This window comes from Capra hircus, chromosome 10 (assembly GCF_001704415.2).
Source record: "Capra hircus breed San Clemente chromosome 10, ASM170441v1, whole genome shotgun sequence".
NCBI lineage: Eukaryota > Metazoa > Chordata > Mammalia > Artiodactyla > Bovidae > Capra > Capra hircus.
In genome coordinates this window covers 56,688,179-56,704,601 of record NC_030817.1, presented here as the reverse complement: position 1 = coordinate 56,704,601, position 16,423 = coordinate 56,688,179, and the positions used below count along the sequence as shown (strand labels likewise).

Here is a 16,423-nt window from a genome sequence, read left to right as displayed (position 1 = left end):
CAGCAGTCCCCAAATATCTTTTATGCTGTACTTTCCCCTCTCCCTCAGTACTTACCTTCTTATACACTGGCTTGTACACTGTTTCTTCCCCCATTAGAACATAAGATCCATGAAAACAGAGTGTCTTCTTTTTTTTCTTGCTGTTTCCCCAATATCTGGGCAATGAATAAGGAACCCATATGTTTGGTCAGGCCCCTCAAGATAGCTCTTCTCTTGTTCTCTGTAAGTCCCCTGCCTGACTAGTACCTGTTTCCCCTAAACCCTACACATATAGGACCCATCTTCCTAGATACTTGCCCCAGGCCCCAGCTGATGATTGTTCATATCAAAGGGTCCCTGAGGGGCATGCCCCACCATTGGTTTCCTTGGTAACTAATGAGCCCACCTGACATCAATTCCCCTATAACTGGTCATCTCCCCTCCCCTCTCCCAAGCAAAGACTGCCACAATGTCCTGCCTGCTGCATACAGTGGGGTGTCACTCCAGGATCTTGCTTCAGACATTAAGTTTCCTCTAACCATTAAACCATTGATGTCTCTGTTGCTGACTCTGGGCTCTTTCTCAGAATTAAAGCTGAGCAAGTGCAGGCCTTGTAGGCCTACGGGGTGCAGCCCAACACCAGTGGGTAAGCATCAAGAGCCCCTTTCACAAAGAAGAAACACCTGGTCTCAGGTGGGTCAAAGGCCTTGATCTCAGCTGGTGATGGGAGTAGCCAGGGTTTATGTCGCCCACCACTTCACCATTCTCCCTGCCTTCTCCCCTTACCCCAAATTTTCCCACTGTACCTGGAACCAGGAGGCTGCAGGATGACTGATGACTGAAAGTCTCTACTTTGGTGGCTAAATATGGGACAGCAGTGACTAAAGCTATAAAATTGAACTCAAGGTGTGTGCCCAACGTTCAAAGCTAGCAGGTAAAAATTTAACTTGGCATTGGCTTTTAATGGTTTCGTTAACCAAAGATTTAACCAGGGCTGCTGCTTCTGTTTTTAAGTCTTTACTTTGGGATTGTCAAATGTTTTCCTTCGTTTCTGATGGATGGGAGAACGGTAGAAAACAAGCACAGCTGCAGTTTATGAAAGAATCACATCAACAAGAATTTTCTAGGATCACTCAAAGCGAGTTGGGGGTGGGCACGGAGCAAAGGTTCGACTCTCTCAGGCCCAGGGTTCTACCCCTCCTCCCTCTGGCGCAGCAAGGAGGGGTTGAGGAGAGTGCTGCCCCTCACACACCTCTGGGGAGCTCCGGGTGGCCACACTTCCCCACGGGGATGATTTAGGACACCCCCGTCCCCTTCCGCTCCCCGCAGCTGCAGCCTCAGCTGCGAAGGATGGGATAGAGCCCAAGTGGAGAACCCGGGGCGCAAGATAAACATAAAAATGTGCTGGTGTTCAGCGAGAAACAATCGAGTGTTTCCCAAGCATCCGGCCATCAAATCTCGCACTCAGCCAATGTATAAAATCGTAATATGGGGTAGGCGCTCGTATCCCTGTCTTGGCTGAGGATGTGGCGGCTGTCTAGGAGCTGGCGTTCAACACAAGTAGCTCCTTCGGAGACCCGGGGCCGGTGTCCTGCCCGCAGCCCGGCGGGCCTAGCGCAAAAGCAACTTGCGGAGGGCGGCGCCGGGCGCGTGCGGGCCGCGCGGGAGCTGGTCCGGGATCATGGCGGCGCTGTGCTCGGCGCGCAGCGTCAAGCGCGGACACGCGGCGCGCAGACGCCTCAAGCCGGCCGCGCTCACGTTGCGGCAGAAGTCCACGTGCAGCGTCTGCAGCGCGCGCCCGTGCGCCGCCACGGCCGTCAGCGTGCGGTTGGTGACGCGCGCGCAGTTCTCCAGGTGCAGCGCGCGCAGGCGCGGGCAGCAGCGCAGCAGACGAGCCAGGCAGTCGTCGGTGACGTGGCCGCAGCCAGACAGCGTGACGGATGCCAGGTTGGGGCACCTGCGGAGAGAACGCGGGCCCGGGCCGAGGAGGATGCGGTTAGCCTGCCGCCCCCGGTCACGCCCCCTAGCTCCCTGGCTGGTTGGTCCCAGTGCCAACTCTGGGAGACCGCATCTTATAGAGGAGTACCGGGCCTAGTTCTTGTGGCTTAGCTGGTAAAGAATCCGCCTGCAATGCGGGAGATCTGGGTTCGATCCCTGGGTTGGGAAGATCCCCTGGAGAAGGGAAGGACTACCTCCAGTATTCTGGCCTGGAGAATTCCATGGACTGTATGGTCCATGGGGTTTCAAAGAGTTGGATCCGGTTGAGCGACCTTCACTTTCATCGAACCTAGGGAGTTTCCCTTTGGGAAGTTGCCCGCGGTGACACGACCGGGATCTGAACTGGGACCCACGTCCCTTGCTCTGATGCTACTCCACCTCACCATACTTGGCTATGAGTGAGGCCCTGGTGATCATGGCAGGACAGTACAGAGAGAGTTTCCCGTGAAGTGTCTTAGAGTCAGGCCCATTCCAACTCTTGGCCATCGGGGCCCCCTCTGAGTATTGGTTCCGAGCTCTAGAGCCCTGGTTTCAGCTCAGTTGACTGAGGCAATTACTGCAACTCCACTGGGATGCCAGCCTGCCAGAAGTCAAGATCCACAGGTAGCTAGACCTAGGCCTGTTGTGGGTACACTCAGGGACACGGGTAGCTTGTCCGGAAAGCATGGAGGGAGGGGGGTGTCTCTGCACCAATCTTACCAGCAACTGCTTGGGGAAAAGATCTTGAGCAAAGTTGGACGTGGCTTCTTTGTGCTGCGACCTTGATTGTCACTCTTTACCTGGTATGTATGTTTGAGGTTGGCTGGGAAAGAATAATGCCCACCAGTGGGATTGTCCTGAGAACTAAATGAGATTAGAATTGTCTGGAGCCTGTGCAGGGCCTTCTGTGGGTGCTTCTAAGCCATGTTTCCTGGGAGCAGGCAGGACCAGACTGCTTCCAGTCAAGAACCTGTCTCATGGGTGCAGGTCTTGGCTTCCTATTGCCAGAGGAAGCTGGAGCCAGGCCACAGAGGGTTTCCCTTTCCCCATCAGCCTCCCTCAATGCCCCTGGGCTGCACCTGACCGAGCCAGCTCAGCTCCCTTTGCTTTAGGAAGGAAGGAAGGAACTAAAGTAGACGACATGGCTGCATCCACACACCAAGAACACCCCATCTTTCCCAGTTTGCACATCTTCCTTAGTCTTCATATCTGCCTTCCACCCCCAGTTTCTCGAATGAGGAAACTGGCTCAGGGAGCTCAAGTGATTTGCCTGTGCCTTATTTGCTGTCTGACTCAGGACAAATACCTGAACCTTGCTGCACCACCTCTTCATCTGTCAAGTGGGAGAGGAACTGTTACCTTCAGGGTGGTGGTGAGGTTTAGGTAGGCGTTCAAGCCCCAAGGCTGTTAACATGATTCCTTCCTCTTGAGAACCTTTAGAATAATCCCGAGGCAGGAAGAAGCCAGCAAAAGAAACCATGGACTCCTTGCCCAGCCATCCTCAGCTGTCCCCAGGTGATTGCCAGATCTAGGTTTGCTGCACAGGTATCCGTACCTCCTGTGTGCCAGTGCTACTGTGTCATTTAATCCAAAATTAGCCTGTGAGATAAGGCAGTTTATCCCATTTCACAGGGGAAGAAATGAAGTTGAATTTAAATATTTGGGCTGGGGGTCACATGGTCAGACAGTAGCAGTACTGGGGGACTCAGCCCCAAGCCCTTTGCTTTTTTATGACACTCGTGACCCTTGCTGTACCCAGACAGGTATAGTCCACACCTTTCTAGTTTGGGGGTTATACCTGCTTCTCTTACAAGAATGGAAGAAATTTAGGGCAGACTTTTGGCCCTTTACGTATCACTTCCCTGTCTGTCTACTGGGTCTTGTTAAACCCATCAAAATGGCATGGTCTCATTAGGGACCAACCCCAAATCCATCTAATTTTCTTCTATGGCCTTAAAAAAAAAAAAGAAAGGAGGAGCCACTACACTATTTGCTTCTGTTCCTTGTTAGGCTGCCGGAATACAGCAGCTGTTAAACCTGGGTGGCAACAAGCAGACTGAACCTAGTTAGTTAGTGAACGAGGGGATCATTTCCTCAAAGGCAGGTCAGGACTGGTAAAGGCTCAGAGAGAGCCTGGCTGAGGAAGACTATTCTTTCATGGACTGCTCTGGGCAGGAGGCTGTGGCACTGAAGGGAGTCTTGCCACTGTGGGGTCGACAGGTCAAATATAGGATGTATTTAGGACATACTTATGCCAAAAATTATTCTGTCTATCTGAAGTTCAAATTTATCTGGGCCTCTTGAATCTTTATTTGCTAACATCTGGTAATCCTAGACTGTGGCACAAATCACACAACCTGTCAGACTTTTTGGTTTGCTCATTTGAGAACTTGGGCTAAAGCACTCTTCCCTTCAGTTTACTGGTCCTCGCAGTAACTTTTGAAGATAAGTAAGTTTCTCATAAGGAAACCATTGTCTGCACCCTGGCTGGAGCCTGGATTGGTTCATCTAACCCAGAGCCGAGCAGCCTAACCCTCCTTCAGCTGCACTTCACAGGTCTTGGGGTTTGCTTGCCAGGAGCAAAGTCAAGGGGGTGAGCTGATTGCTGAATCTTGAAACCTTTTCCTGGGGCCTGACACTGAAAATGAAGGCCCAGCTGGACCCACCCAGCCCTTAATGGCTGCCAGGGAGGACAGCTGCCAGAAGCACAGGAGAGGCTGAAGCCTAGTTCTTCCTCTCTGCGGAAGCAGCTCCAGGACCTGTGAGGCTAAGAGGAAGATTGGCACCCTTTCCCCCCCATAATTCTGTCCATCCTGTGGAGACTGCGTAGTGGGTGGGCCTGGAGAGTCTGCCTTGGGCCTAGTCTGAGGCTCCCCAAAGCAGACGTCTTGGTCTCGTAATTTACTCTTCCCAGACTCCCAGGAGCCTCCCAGAGCTCTGGATGCCAGCGCTGCTCAGGAGGCGGCCTACCTGTCGCACACCTGGAGGAGGAAATCATTGACTAGGCTCTCGTGCCGGCTGCAGATATTCCTCTGGAGGGCGCTCTTGAGCCAGTCCTCGATGCTGCACACCTGCACGCGGCTGGAGTGCCAGCAGATGGAGAGGCTCCTGAGTGCCGGGCTCAGGAGGAAGTTGTCCTTCTTGAGTTCTGTGAGGGAACGAAAGTGCAGCAGGGGCCAGAGTGCAGGGTCCTCAAACACGTCCTGGAGCTGGGGGCAGGTCCTGGCAAGGTTCTTCCTACTGTCCTTGTCCAGGAAGGAGAAGAGGTGCAGCAGGCACTCCCGATTGAGCTGGGTGATGTGCATGGTACACAGCGGCCACACCGAGTGTGGCTGGAGCCCAGGGACCTGACCTACCTCCAGCTGCTCCTCCCCAGCTCTGGGCTGGTGGACATATATGGTTGAAGAATGGTGTTTATTTTTGGCCAACAACTGGTGCTGGCACTCTAAGGAGGAGGGAAGCCCAGACCCAGACATACGTGCGGCAGTCTGTGGCTCGGCTTATGTTTTCAGCAGAAAAGCAGCATATTGAAGTTCAATAGCCTCCTTAAAGGGGATTTCTTTCCTCTTAGCTGACAATGGTGTTAGGCAGAGAGCTCTTTAGGCATTTTCATTCGAGGTGCTGGCTGGACCACCTTTGTCCAGGCTTGCAGTCTCTACTCACTGGGAGGGACTCTAATTGTAAATAGTATCTGGTTTTATTTCCTGGGACATCAATATGAGTCTTCGGCTCTACTATCAATGTGAAGAAGCCTGCTGTCTATGAAGAACTAAAGGTGATGGTTTTATGCTTGGAGGTGTAAGCAGAAGCCGTGGTCGATGCTCCTTTTCTGTGTTATTTTGTTCCATAGTGGTTTCCAGCCTAGGCTGAGCTACCTTCAAATCCTGCTGCCCCCCTCCAAGCAGAGGGATTTCCCAGTTGGCTCTGTTTTTACCCTGAGCTTTTTCATAAGAGATTTGTGTTAAGTAGCTTCTCGCTCTCCAAGGTTCTTCTGTGTGTGTGTCACATTTTAAACTTGTTTACTTGGCTTTTCATTTTTGCAGTTACGTGTCCTGCTGTATCTAATCTATATTTCCCCAAGTGCCAGGATGGATGAAGTAACTCTTAATACAAAACTGCTTGAAGCAATTATATGTTGAAGTATTCTACTCTTGCCCTGTAAGCCAGCCACACATCCTCCTTGTGAATGTGTGTAGTTTAGTTCCTGGCAGTTAAGCGCTAGGTAAATTGCCTGGAGGTTTTATTCATGAGTTCTCCCTTCCTAACACAAAACTGAGATTTCTTAATCTGTGGACCCATTTTCTAGTACCACTTCGCTCCCAGTCCTTCACCAGACCCTACTGTATTTCCCCTCCTGTGAACTCCTATGTCTGTGTCTCCTATGTCTTGCATGGTTTGGGGGCTGCAGTCGTGAGATGAGAACCATTGTTTCTGTGTTAGATGAGGCCACCTCAGTGGTTACTGTTGGTTCCTTTTCCCACATAATTAGAATTGGAAGGAATGGGAAAACTGTTTCCACTTGTGTGGATGAAGCACACGTGCCAGGACCCTCTTCTGGAACTGAGGCTTGGTCAGACCTGGTGCAGCTTTGCCTGTAAAAGCAGAATGCAGCCGAGGGGTGAGAGTAGCCACTGTGGCTCGCTCCCGTGCTTTGAGGAGCCAGGCGCAGCGGTCCCCTGTGCCCAGGTTACCCCACCACTGCCAAGGTCACATGGAAAGCGTGGCTTTTCTTAAAAACAACATACATCAAGAAACAGCCAAAAGCAAGATGTATTTCTCAAGGAAAGGGTTACTAGGAACTGCTCATATTTCACACAAATCATTTTAATTGTTCAAATGACAGCTGACTAGCCAGAATCCCTCTTTGGGCTCTAGTTAAACTTATTTAAAAGGTACTGCTACACCACAGGTGTGTTTACTGGAAAGCCTTTAGGATTTCCCTCCTGAATCCTTTCCAAACCAGTACTTTTTAGAGGGCTGATCCCTGGAAGTAGTTGGTTCTTTCACCTTCTTAAAGGCAGAGTAGTGTAAGCATGCCAGCCACAGGGGAGAGTCATTTTGGTTCCTTGTGTCTCCCAAGCTGCACGTCAACAGCTCTGCTTGAGCAGCAAATACGGGCAGAGCCGGGCCACTTCGCTACTCCTCACGTGGGGTGGTAGGAGGCACCCCAGAATATAGGGTGGGTCCACAGGCATGCCTGCCTGCAGGGAGGGCTGTGGCTCACAGCCGGGTGTTCTGACAGCTGTTCCTCCAAGCTCCTCCCTTTCTGCCCCGTGGAACTCGGCTCCTCCACAGCCTCTGACCCGCACGGCTGCCAAAAGGAAACGTGTGATTTGGGAACTGGAGACAAAACCATTTGGGCTTCAGGCGTCTCTGTCTTCAGTTTTAGAAGACTGATAGAAACAGGCAAATGAGTAACAGAAAAACGATGGGTGTGGACACAGGGTGGTTCTCACAGGAGCTTACTGTAAAGCAGGTATTGACTCTTTAACAGTGGCACTTGTTTCCCTGTTTGATCCTTTGCTCAGAGCCCCAAACCTGGTTCCTCAGGCTTGTCTGGCTCTGATGGAGGCAAGCAGACCTCATTCCTATAAAATCAGCGTCACAAGGAAGGACACGACGAAGTCACGCAGTGCGGGTGAGCTCCCTTGGGACCTGACTGTGCCACTGGATGACCTGCTGCCGCCAACCCTGCCCCTCCAGGTCATTCTGTCTGGGCCCAAGTGTACCAGCAGCCCTCGGTGGTGAGGGGTTCATAAAAACCTGCTACCTGTTGACTCATTCCAAAGGCCCGTAGCTTGAGCAAGTACATCACTTAACTTAGCTCCACTGAAAGAGGTTCGGAAATAATGGTCAAAAGGGAAGAGACCAGATCTTTAATGATACTTTCCATCAAACAGTTCAGGTAGGTGAAGCAGAAAAGGGCTGTGATTACAACTTAAATCAGTCACTTGCACAAGTAATCCTCTCAGCATCATACAAACTAGGCTTCAGTGGAAATGATTACCTCTCACACAACCAACACTTGCAGAGGGAAGTCTGAAGTCCATCACAGTCAGACCTGAGGGGGAAGGTCCTAACCCAGCGAGGTGATGCACAGACCTTGGGCTACAGCATGACGCCACCCACGCCCACTCCTTCCTACGCTGTGGGCACCCTCCTGCGGCCACGCTCTGGTCCCCTCTTATCTGTTCCTGGCTGCAGAAACAGACTTTGCTCAGGAGCTTCTCCAGGGCCCACGAGAAGAGGCCACTTCAGCTACAAAGGGAACGTGAGAGTTTAGGGGACGGTAGAGGTGGAAGTGGGATAAGTATATCTAAACAGACGTATGTACACACACTAAACCAATGAAGGAGAGGTTTGGCTTTAAGAAATAAATATGTCCCCAACCCTAGAAACCAAGCTGCTGAGTAGGTTCCACAGGTGAGATGCACATTTAACACTTAACCAGGGCCCATACACTTTACTGGTTTAATTCCATTACATTTGTCATCACTAGACACTGAGTAGAATACAGTGGATAAGCAAAGGTTTTCTCCACCATGGAGAGAGATTTGTGTTGCCACAAACTGTTTCTTTCACCCACCTGTGTGGGAGGACTTCTGAGGAAGCTTTGTTCCGAGGAGCCCTGTGCCTCAGCATGAGGCCCTGCCTCAGCACTGCTCTCTGAGTGGGAAGCCACACGTGCTAGAGGCAACACGGCGCCAGGGAACAGCCCTGAAGAGCACGAAGGTCAGCTTTCAAAGTAGGCGTGATAAGGCTGCACAGTTAAAATTTTCAAAATAGAAACAGGCACATTTACATCACTGGTGTTCAAGTGCACAGTTCACATGGATCCAGTCGCTTTTCCAAAGAACCTTCATGGTATCCTTCAGGCATGTCTGCTTTAGTAAAATGAAGAGAGAAACACTGCAAAATTCAAGAGAGGAGGTGTGTTCATCTCCTAGGCCAACAGTGTTGCCTGTGTGAGGACCACTTTCCCCAACAAAGTAGTCTAGTCTGTTGTAAGTTCCATTTGGTAGAAAGGCCATTTTCCTCCATCAACACTGCTCGAGGCTTTCTTGTTGGAATTATAACTGCGGCCCACGCAGTGATCTAAGTGCAAATGTTAGAAGTTACAGCTGTGTATCTTCTAAGCAAAAGAGACTGGATTCATAGGAGCGAGGTCAGAGGAGATGCACGTTTCTAGTTCAGTGACATGTGATATTAATGTACTGATACAGTAGATCAAATTATGTGAGACTGTCATTTCTGCAGTTCAAAAAGTTGTGGCTCGAAGTATGTAATTTACCATTGTAAACTGTTTTAAATACATGTTTTCCTCTTGGTTTTATCTTCTGGGCTCTCTTTAAGTTGTAAGATTACATGGTGGCAAAGCTTTTTTCTCTGCAGTGAAACTAGCCCAGCAGTGTCAGAGAGCTCTGCACACAGGTGGACCGTCCAGCCCTGGGTGGTCCTGTGCCCAGTGGCTGCTGAGAGCTTCAACCATGACCAGTGTGACTGAAGAACTGAGTTTTCAATATATTTTTAATTAAAATCAACACTTAACTATATGTGGCCAGTGACCACTGTATTGGACAGTAGATATTCAGACATAATTTGCTCCTAGTTATTTTAAACAGTTTAGCAGGTGTGTTCTGCTCTGAGAAAATGTGGGATTTTTCCAGCTACTATTAAAGTGGGAATGGAGCAGCTCTGCTCCCGCAGCTTCAAATATCCAAGCTAGGGGGAGTGCCACTCAACTTTCTTTTACATCCATACACTTAAAATCTGGACCATTTTTTTTAACAGAAAAAAATAATATGAGAAAGTCTGATTGGCTAGCTTAACATAAACTAACTGCATTCTCTACCCCCGTAAGAACTTGTAGAGAACTGGGATGGGAGGAAAATACCGACTGGAACAAGCAGCAAGCATGAAAATGGGCGTGTTCCTCTTGCACAGGCCCAGCCGGAGCTCCCTCCTCCTCTCACTAATTTGTACGTTGTGCACCAGCACCCCAAGATCAGCAGGCTGGCTGAAACACTTCTGGAAAGCACAGCACCCCAAGATCAGCAGGCTGGCTGAAACACTTCTGGAAAGCACAGCACCCCAAGACCAGCAGGCTGGCTTGAAAACACTTCTGGAAAGCACAGGAAGCTTCATTAGATGGGATTCTGGTTCCAGATTTCAATTTGAATTAAAGCTAAGTAGTGCTGGTGCCTACCCACTCCAGCGTTCTTGCCTGGAGAATCCCAGGGATCAGGGAGCCTGGTGGGCTGCCGTCTATGGGGTCGCACAGAGTTGGACACGACTGAAGCGACTTAGCAGCAGCAGTGCTAGTGTGTACTTTTCTTGAAAACAATTTTAAAAGACTGCTAACCTAAACAAGAAAAACTCTACTTATTCAAAGTGAAGCTATTTTCATTTGCTCTGCAATGAGGATAGGCCAGTGAGAGCTTTAAAGAGTTGTCAAAACTTAAAGACTTTAGTTTCCTCCTGTGGACTCCACAGTGTTCCCGAAGTTTAGGTGATGGTCGGAATCAACTTTGGAAGGTAGCATCTCAACCTCTGGTGGCTAAGTAAGAAGCAGGACTAGAGTGGACATGCAGTTAACCCCAGTGCTACAACCAATGGGGGAATTAGGTGCTGACTCAAAAAGGCAAACAACACTACAGTTTCTTCACACTGGATAAATAATGCTTGGATAACATGTAGCTGAGTCACAGAATTTTTGGAACACTTTTAAGTGTATTTGGTCTTATTTGGACTGTTCAGTACCCCTATCTCCTCTATGAAAGTGCCCCCAAACCAAAAAAAAAAAAAAGTAATTCTTGAATTTGCAATGTAGGTATAACTGAATCAACCGATTTATTTAGTTAGTGCTGATAAACAGCACCTTTGAGAGAGATCAAGAGCAGCAGTCACCTGGTCTATTTAATGATGCCCTTCCTGTTCTCTTTTACAAGCAGAAAGAATGATTACTGAGCAGTCACTGAACTCTCGTGAGCCACAGATTTATGTGCACACATGATACTTGGTTTAGAGCCAGCCTGATCTCCCTTGGATCTGTGAGAAGGCAGTAGGTGTTACATTGCTCTTCACAGTCGGGAACATCTCTCGCTTTCAGCATATGAGAGTAACAAAGCATTGACGTAAATGTGCCTCAAAGTGAGAACTGAACATTAATATAAAAAAGTCAAATAGAACTAAGTTCTTGAAACTACATATAAAAACTGAATTATTACAACTAAAGCAGCAAATCAAAATATCTGCTGAGGTTTTCTGGTAGAACTAAAAACAAAAAAAATTAGTTGGTGCCCATGTTCAATAAGTCACTACCATTGACAAAATAAAACTAAACCCAAAACAGGAAACTGAAAAGTGCATAATGAAATTAAATCTTGGATCAAGTATTTATGGAAAATTGGAAATGTCTGTCCGGCATAGTTGACGAATAATGATTTGGAGGAGGTATTAAAGTTTGTCCGATCCAGCTTTGGCCTGGCGTTCCACATAAAAAAGGATGTAGGCCTTGGCCTTCACCACGGTGTCTTCATCAGTCAGTGTTACAGTACTGTCATTGAAATGGAACCAGCGGCCTTCGTGAGTTGCGTATGCTGTGTAATGTCCAGAACCGACCCTGTAAAGAAAGGTCAAATGATCAAAGAAAAAGTCTACGGAAGTCACACAAGAATCTGTGCAACCATATAAAATACGAGAAGGACAATAAATTTTAATAAGTAGTGTATGGAATAAATTCTAGAGATTTGCAGTTTAAGACAGTTGATTAAGCTCACGTGTTTATCTTCTTGAACCCCATCGAAATGACAAGGACTATAGTGACACCGGAAAACAGGGAGGAGTGCCATGGACTGACCAGAAGCTGAAGATTTTCTGGAGCACACAAAGCTGTGTTTACACGGCACTGGATTAACAGAAACTAAACATCAAAGGAGCTTAACAAGCAGAGGTCAGGGCCTATGGAAACATGGAAAACTTAGGACCAGATTTCCCATCAGTCTTAGAAGAAACCTGAGCATAGGACAGAAATCTGCCTCCAGGGAAGCACTTTCTTTCCAACTTTGACCATCAAAGGCTTTTCTTTCTCAGCATGACCCACCAACTCACACATGGAGCCCCAGAGTCAGTCCTCCTGGTTAGGAGAAAGCCTTTAGACAGAACAAAGACCTTCACAAACTGCTAGAAAAACCCTTAAAACATTTCATGAGCTGAAGACACCAGACTAAGAGTATCCCTGTCAACTACCAAACAAATACTTCTCAAGTCATTTCTTAAGTCCAAAGAAAAAAAACAAGCAAATGAGAATCAGACATGTAATGGACTTATCATTTATAACTATGAATGGTGAGGTCAACAGAGCAATATGTACAAAGTTCAGAGGGAAGAGGATTTTCAACATGGACAGTGGCTTGCCAGCTCTGAAGCTAAAACAAACATCCTCAAGCAGACCAGAAAAAGGAAGGAATATATCCCTAATACAGGCTTTCAAGGGAAAAAAGTAATCAAGAATGTTACATAACAAAGTAAGAAATGTACCTTTAAAGTAGAGAACATGAAGTTTATTCTAAATAATACCTGCTTCCCTCCATTTAAATATCAATTGGCCAAGGAAATCAGCAGTCTTTTGGAGTAATGACTACTCAGGATTTCGTGGACAATAGACTAGTTGTGAATGCTGGGCTCAAATGAACCTTTCTCCATTTTGCTTTCGTGTGCCTTCTCTTCATGCTTTGCAACGTATCTCAGGAATACGCTTTCCCACCAAGACTGAAGGAAAGTTCTACCAGTCACTCAGTTGTGTCCAACTCTTTGCAACCCCATGAACTGCAGCATGCCAGGCTTCCCTATCCTTCACTATCTCCTGGAGTTTGCTCAAACTCATGTCCATTAAGTCAGTGATGCCATCCAACCATCTCATATCTATTGCCCCCTTCTCTTGCCCTCAGTCTTCCCCAGCATCAGGGTCTTTTCCAGTGAGTCAGTTCTTTGTATCAGGTGGCCAAAGTATTGGGAGTTTCAGCTTCAGCATCAGTCATTCCAGTGAATATTCAGGGTTTATTTCCTTTAGGATTGACTGCTTTGATTTCCCTGCTGTCCAAGGGACTCCCAAGAGTCTTCTCCAGCACCACAGTTCAAAAGCATCAATTCTTTGGTGCTCAGCCTTGTTTATGGTCCAGCTTTCACATCTGTACATGACTACTGGAAAAACCATAGCTTTGACTATACAGACCTTTGTTGGCAAAGCGACATCTCTGCTTTTTAATACGCTCTCTAGGTTGATCACGGCTTTTCTTCCAAGGAGCAAGCATCTTTAAATTTCATTGCTGCAGTCACCGTCTACAGTGATTCTGGAGCCCGAGAAAATAAAGTCTGTCACTGTTTCCATTTTTTCCCCATCTATCTGCCATGAAGTGATGGGACCGGATGCCATGATCTTCGTTTTCTGAATGTTGAGTTTTAAGCCAGGTTTTTCACTCTCCTCTTTCACCTTCAAGAGGCTCTTTAGTTCCTTTTCACTTTCTGCCATAAGGGTGGTATCATTTGCATATCTGAGGTTGTTGTTATTTCTCCAGGCAATCTTGATTCCAGGCTGGGCTTTATCCAGCCCAGCATTTTGCATGATGTACTCTGCATACAAGTTAAATAAACAGGGTGACAACATACCAGCCTTGACGTACTCCTCTCCCAATTTTGAACTAGTCAGGTGTTCCCTGTCCAGTTCTAACTGTTGCTTCTTGACCTGCATACAGGTTTCTCAGGAGGCAGGTAAGGTGGTCTGGTATTCCCATCTCTTTCAGAATTTTCCGCAGTTTGTTGTGATCCACACAGTCAAAGGCTTTAATGTAGTCTATGAAGCAGTAGTAGATGTTTTTCTGGAACTCTCCTGCTTTCTCTATGATCCAACGGATGCTGTCAATTTGATCTTTAGTTCCTCTGCCTTTTCCAAATCCAGCTTGTACAGCTGGATAGTCTTGGTTCACGTATAGTTGAAGCTTAGCTTGAAGGGTTTTGAGCATTATCCTACCATGTGAAATGGGCACAATTGTGCGGTAGTTTGAGCATTCTTTGGCATTGCCCTTCTTTGGGACTGTAATGAAAACTGACCTTTTCCAGTCCTGTGGCCACTGCTGAGTTTTCCAAATTTGCTGCCATACTGAGTGTAGCACTTTCAGAGCATCATCTTTTAGGATTTGAAATAGCTCAGCTGGAATCCCATCATCTCCACTAACTTTGTTCTTAGTAATGCTTCCTAAGGCCCACTTCACTCTAGGATGCCTGGCTCTGGGTGAGTGATCACACCATTGTGATTGTCCAGGTTATTAACACCATTTTTGTACAGTTCTTCTGTGTATTCTTGCCACCTCTTAATATCTTCTGCTTCTGTTAGGTCCATACCATTTCTGTCCTTTATCGAGCCCATCTTTGCATGAAATGTTCCCTTGGTATCTCTAATTTTCTTGAAGAGATCTCTAGTCTTTCCCATTCTATTGTTCTCCTCTATTTCTTTGCATTGCTCGCATAAGAAGGCCTTCTTCTCCCTCCTTGCTATTCTTTGGAACTCTGCATTCAGACAGGTGCATCTTTCTCTTTCTCCTTTGCCTTTCTTCTTTTCTCAGCTGTCTGCAAGGCCTCCTCAGACAGCCATTTTGCCCTGTTGCATTTCTTTTTCTTGGGGATGGTTTTGATCACTGCCTCCTGTACAATGATAGTTCTTCAGGCACTCTGTCCGGATCTAATCCCTTGAATCTATTTGTCACTTCCACTGCAAGGGATTTGATTTAGGCCATACCTGAATGGCCTAGTAGTTGTCCCTAGTTATTTCAGTTTAAGTCTGAATTAGGCAATAAGAAGCTCATGATCTGAGCCACAGTCAGCTCTCAGTCTTGTTTTTGCTATTTAGAGCTTCTCTATCTTCAGCTGCAAAGAATATAATCAATCTGATTTCAGGACTGACCATCTGGTGATGTCCATGCGTAGAGCTGTCTCTTATGCTGCTGGAAGAGGATGTTTGCTATGACCAGAGCGTTCTCTTGACAAAACTGTTAGCCTTTGCTCTGGTTCATTTTGTACTCCAAAGCCAAATCTGACTGTTACTCCTGGTATCTCTTGACTTTCTACTTTTGCATTCCAGTTCCCTATGATGAAAAGGACATCTTCTTTTGGTGTTAGTTCTAGAAGGTCTTATATGTCTTCGTAGAACCGTTCAACTTCATCTTTTCCAGCGTTAGTGGTTGGGACATAGACTTGGATTACTGTGATTTGAATGGTTTGCCTTGGAAACAAACTGAGATCATTCTGTCATTTTTGAGATTGCACCCAAGTACTGCATCTCGGACTCTTGTTGACTGTGAGGGTTATTCCATTTCTTCTAAGGGGTTCTTGCTCACAGGAATAGATATAATGATCATCTGAATTAAATTTGTCTATTTTTGTCCATTTTAGTGAATGAATGTGAATCTGTTGTAGAGGGAGCTGGGAGAGAGTTACTGAGAGTGGTACAAAACTACAGGTCTTTACTGCCCTATTCCCAACCCCAAGAGAGCCCACTGGCATACTCACCCAGAGCCATGGTGCACAACCACAGCAGCAAGGTCGTACAGGCAGTTCTCTGGGCCACTGTTCTCGGGCTACAGATCGGGGAGAAGGTATCCCAGGACTGAGTTAGGAGCAGTGGTCAATGACATCAGCATCTCCCTACCTCAATGACCTCCACCCTCTCTCCGTGAAAACTTAATTTTACTAACAAACGTAATTACATTACCTCTAGTAAGTAGCATTTCATGTCTAGGCCTCGCAGGGGAAATTCTACATATGTATCAACTTTGTTTCTTAAATATGCTGTCCAATGAAATCTTTTCAAATGTAAGCATAGCACCTGGATGAGAAATAAAGACAAAAACTATAAACAAGCACTTAATTTACCTTTCAATCAAAATTAACTACTTGATGGTACTAATATCTCTTAGATAATATTTTAGGCAGTTTGTCAGTTTTCCTTTTGATCTTGATATTGGTTTCTTCCATGAATACCTTTTTATGATACTGTGATTTATAATGTGTTTAGTTTTGTCTCCTTTCCTGACACAAGATCCTAAAAGCCTTGAAATTTCCCAAGTGAAGAGAGCCACACAGAGTGATCTTTTGTTATGTTAGTGAGGTATGGGGGCTTGTTGCCAAGAGAACCAATCAAGAAATTGAGTTAAAACTTTCAGTCCTACCTCCCTGACCCCCAAGAGGGGAGAGGCATTGGAGGTTGAACCATCAGCAGTGGCCAGTGATTTAATCAGTCGTGTCTGTGTAATGAAGCCCAAAGGACAAGGTTTGGAGTGCTTCCAGGTTGGGGAACCAGAGCTCTTCCACGTGCCACCATGCAAGGCCCCAAATTCCATGAGGACAAAAACTCCTTTGTTCAGGACTTTGCCCTTTCTATCTCTTCATCTGGTTGTTGATTTGTATCCTTTAA

At 47.0% G+C, this 16,423-nt stretch overlaps 2 protein-coding genes across 7 annotated transcripts in view; both read right to left on the bottom strand.

Annotated features, from left to right (window-relative positions):
- On the bottom strand, window positions 921–5,285 carry FBXL22 (F-box and leucine rich repeat protein 22). The gene is made up of 2 exons (XM_018054322.1): window positions 4,927–5,285; window positions 921–1,936 (listed from the first exon to the last, which is right to left on the bottom strand). Exons 1-2 carry the CDS (start codon window positions 5,259–5,261, stop codon window positions 1,591–1,593), a joined length of 681 nt encoding a protein of 226 aa, XP_017909811.1. The 5' UTR covers window positions 5,262–5,285; the 3' UTR covers window positions 921–1,590.
- The window catches only part of USP3 (ubiquitin specific peptidase 3), a 100,682-nt gene continuing 92,070 nt past the window's right edge, over window positions 7,812–16,423 (bottom strand). For all 6 annotated transcript variants that reach the window (XM_018054316.1, XM_018054320.1, XM_018054318.1 and 3 more), the window contains 3 exons: window positions 15,722–15,835; window positions 15,520–15,587; window positions 7,812–11,578 (listed from right to left, as the gene is read on the bottom strand). In XM_018054316.1, coding sequence (XP_017909805.1) covers window positions 11,413–11,578; window positions 15,520–15,587; window positions 15,722–15,835 — 348 coding nt within the window. In that variant the 3' untranslated portion in view covers window positions 7,812–11,412. The remainder of the gene's footprint in view (window positions 11,579–15,519; window positions 15,588–15,721; window positions 15,836–16,423) is intronic.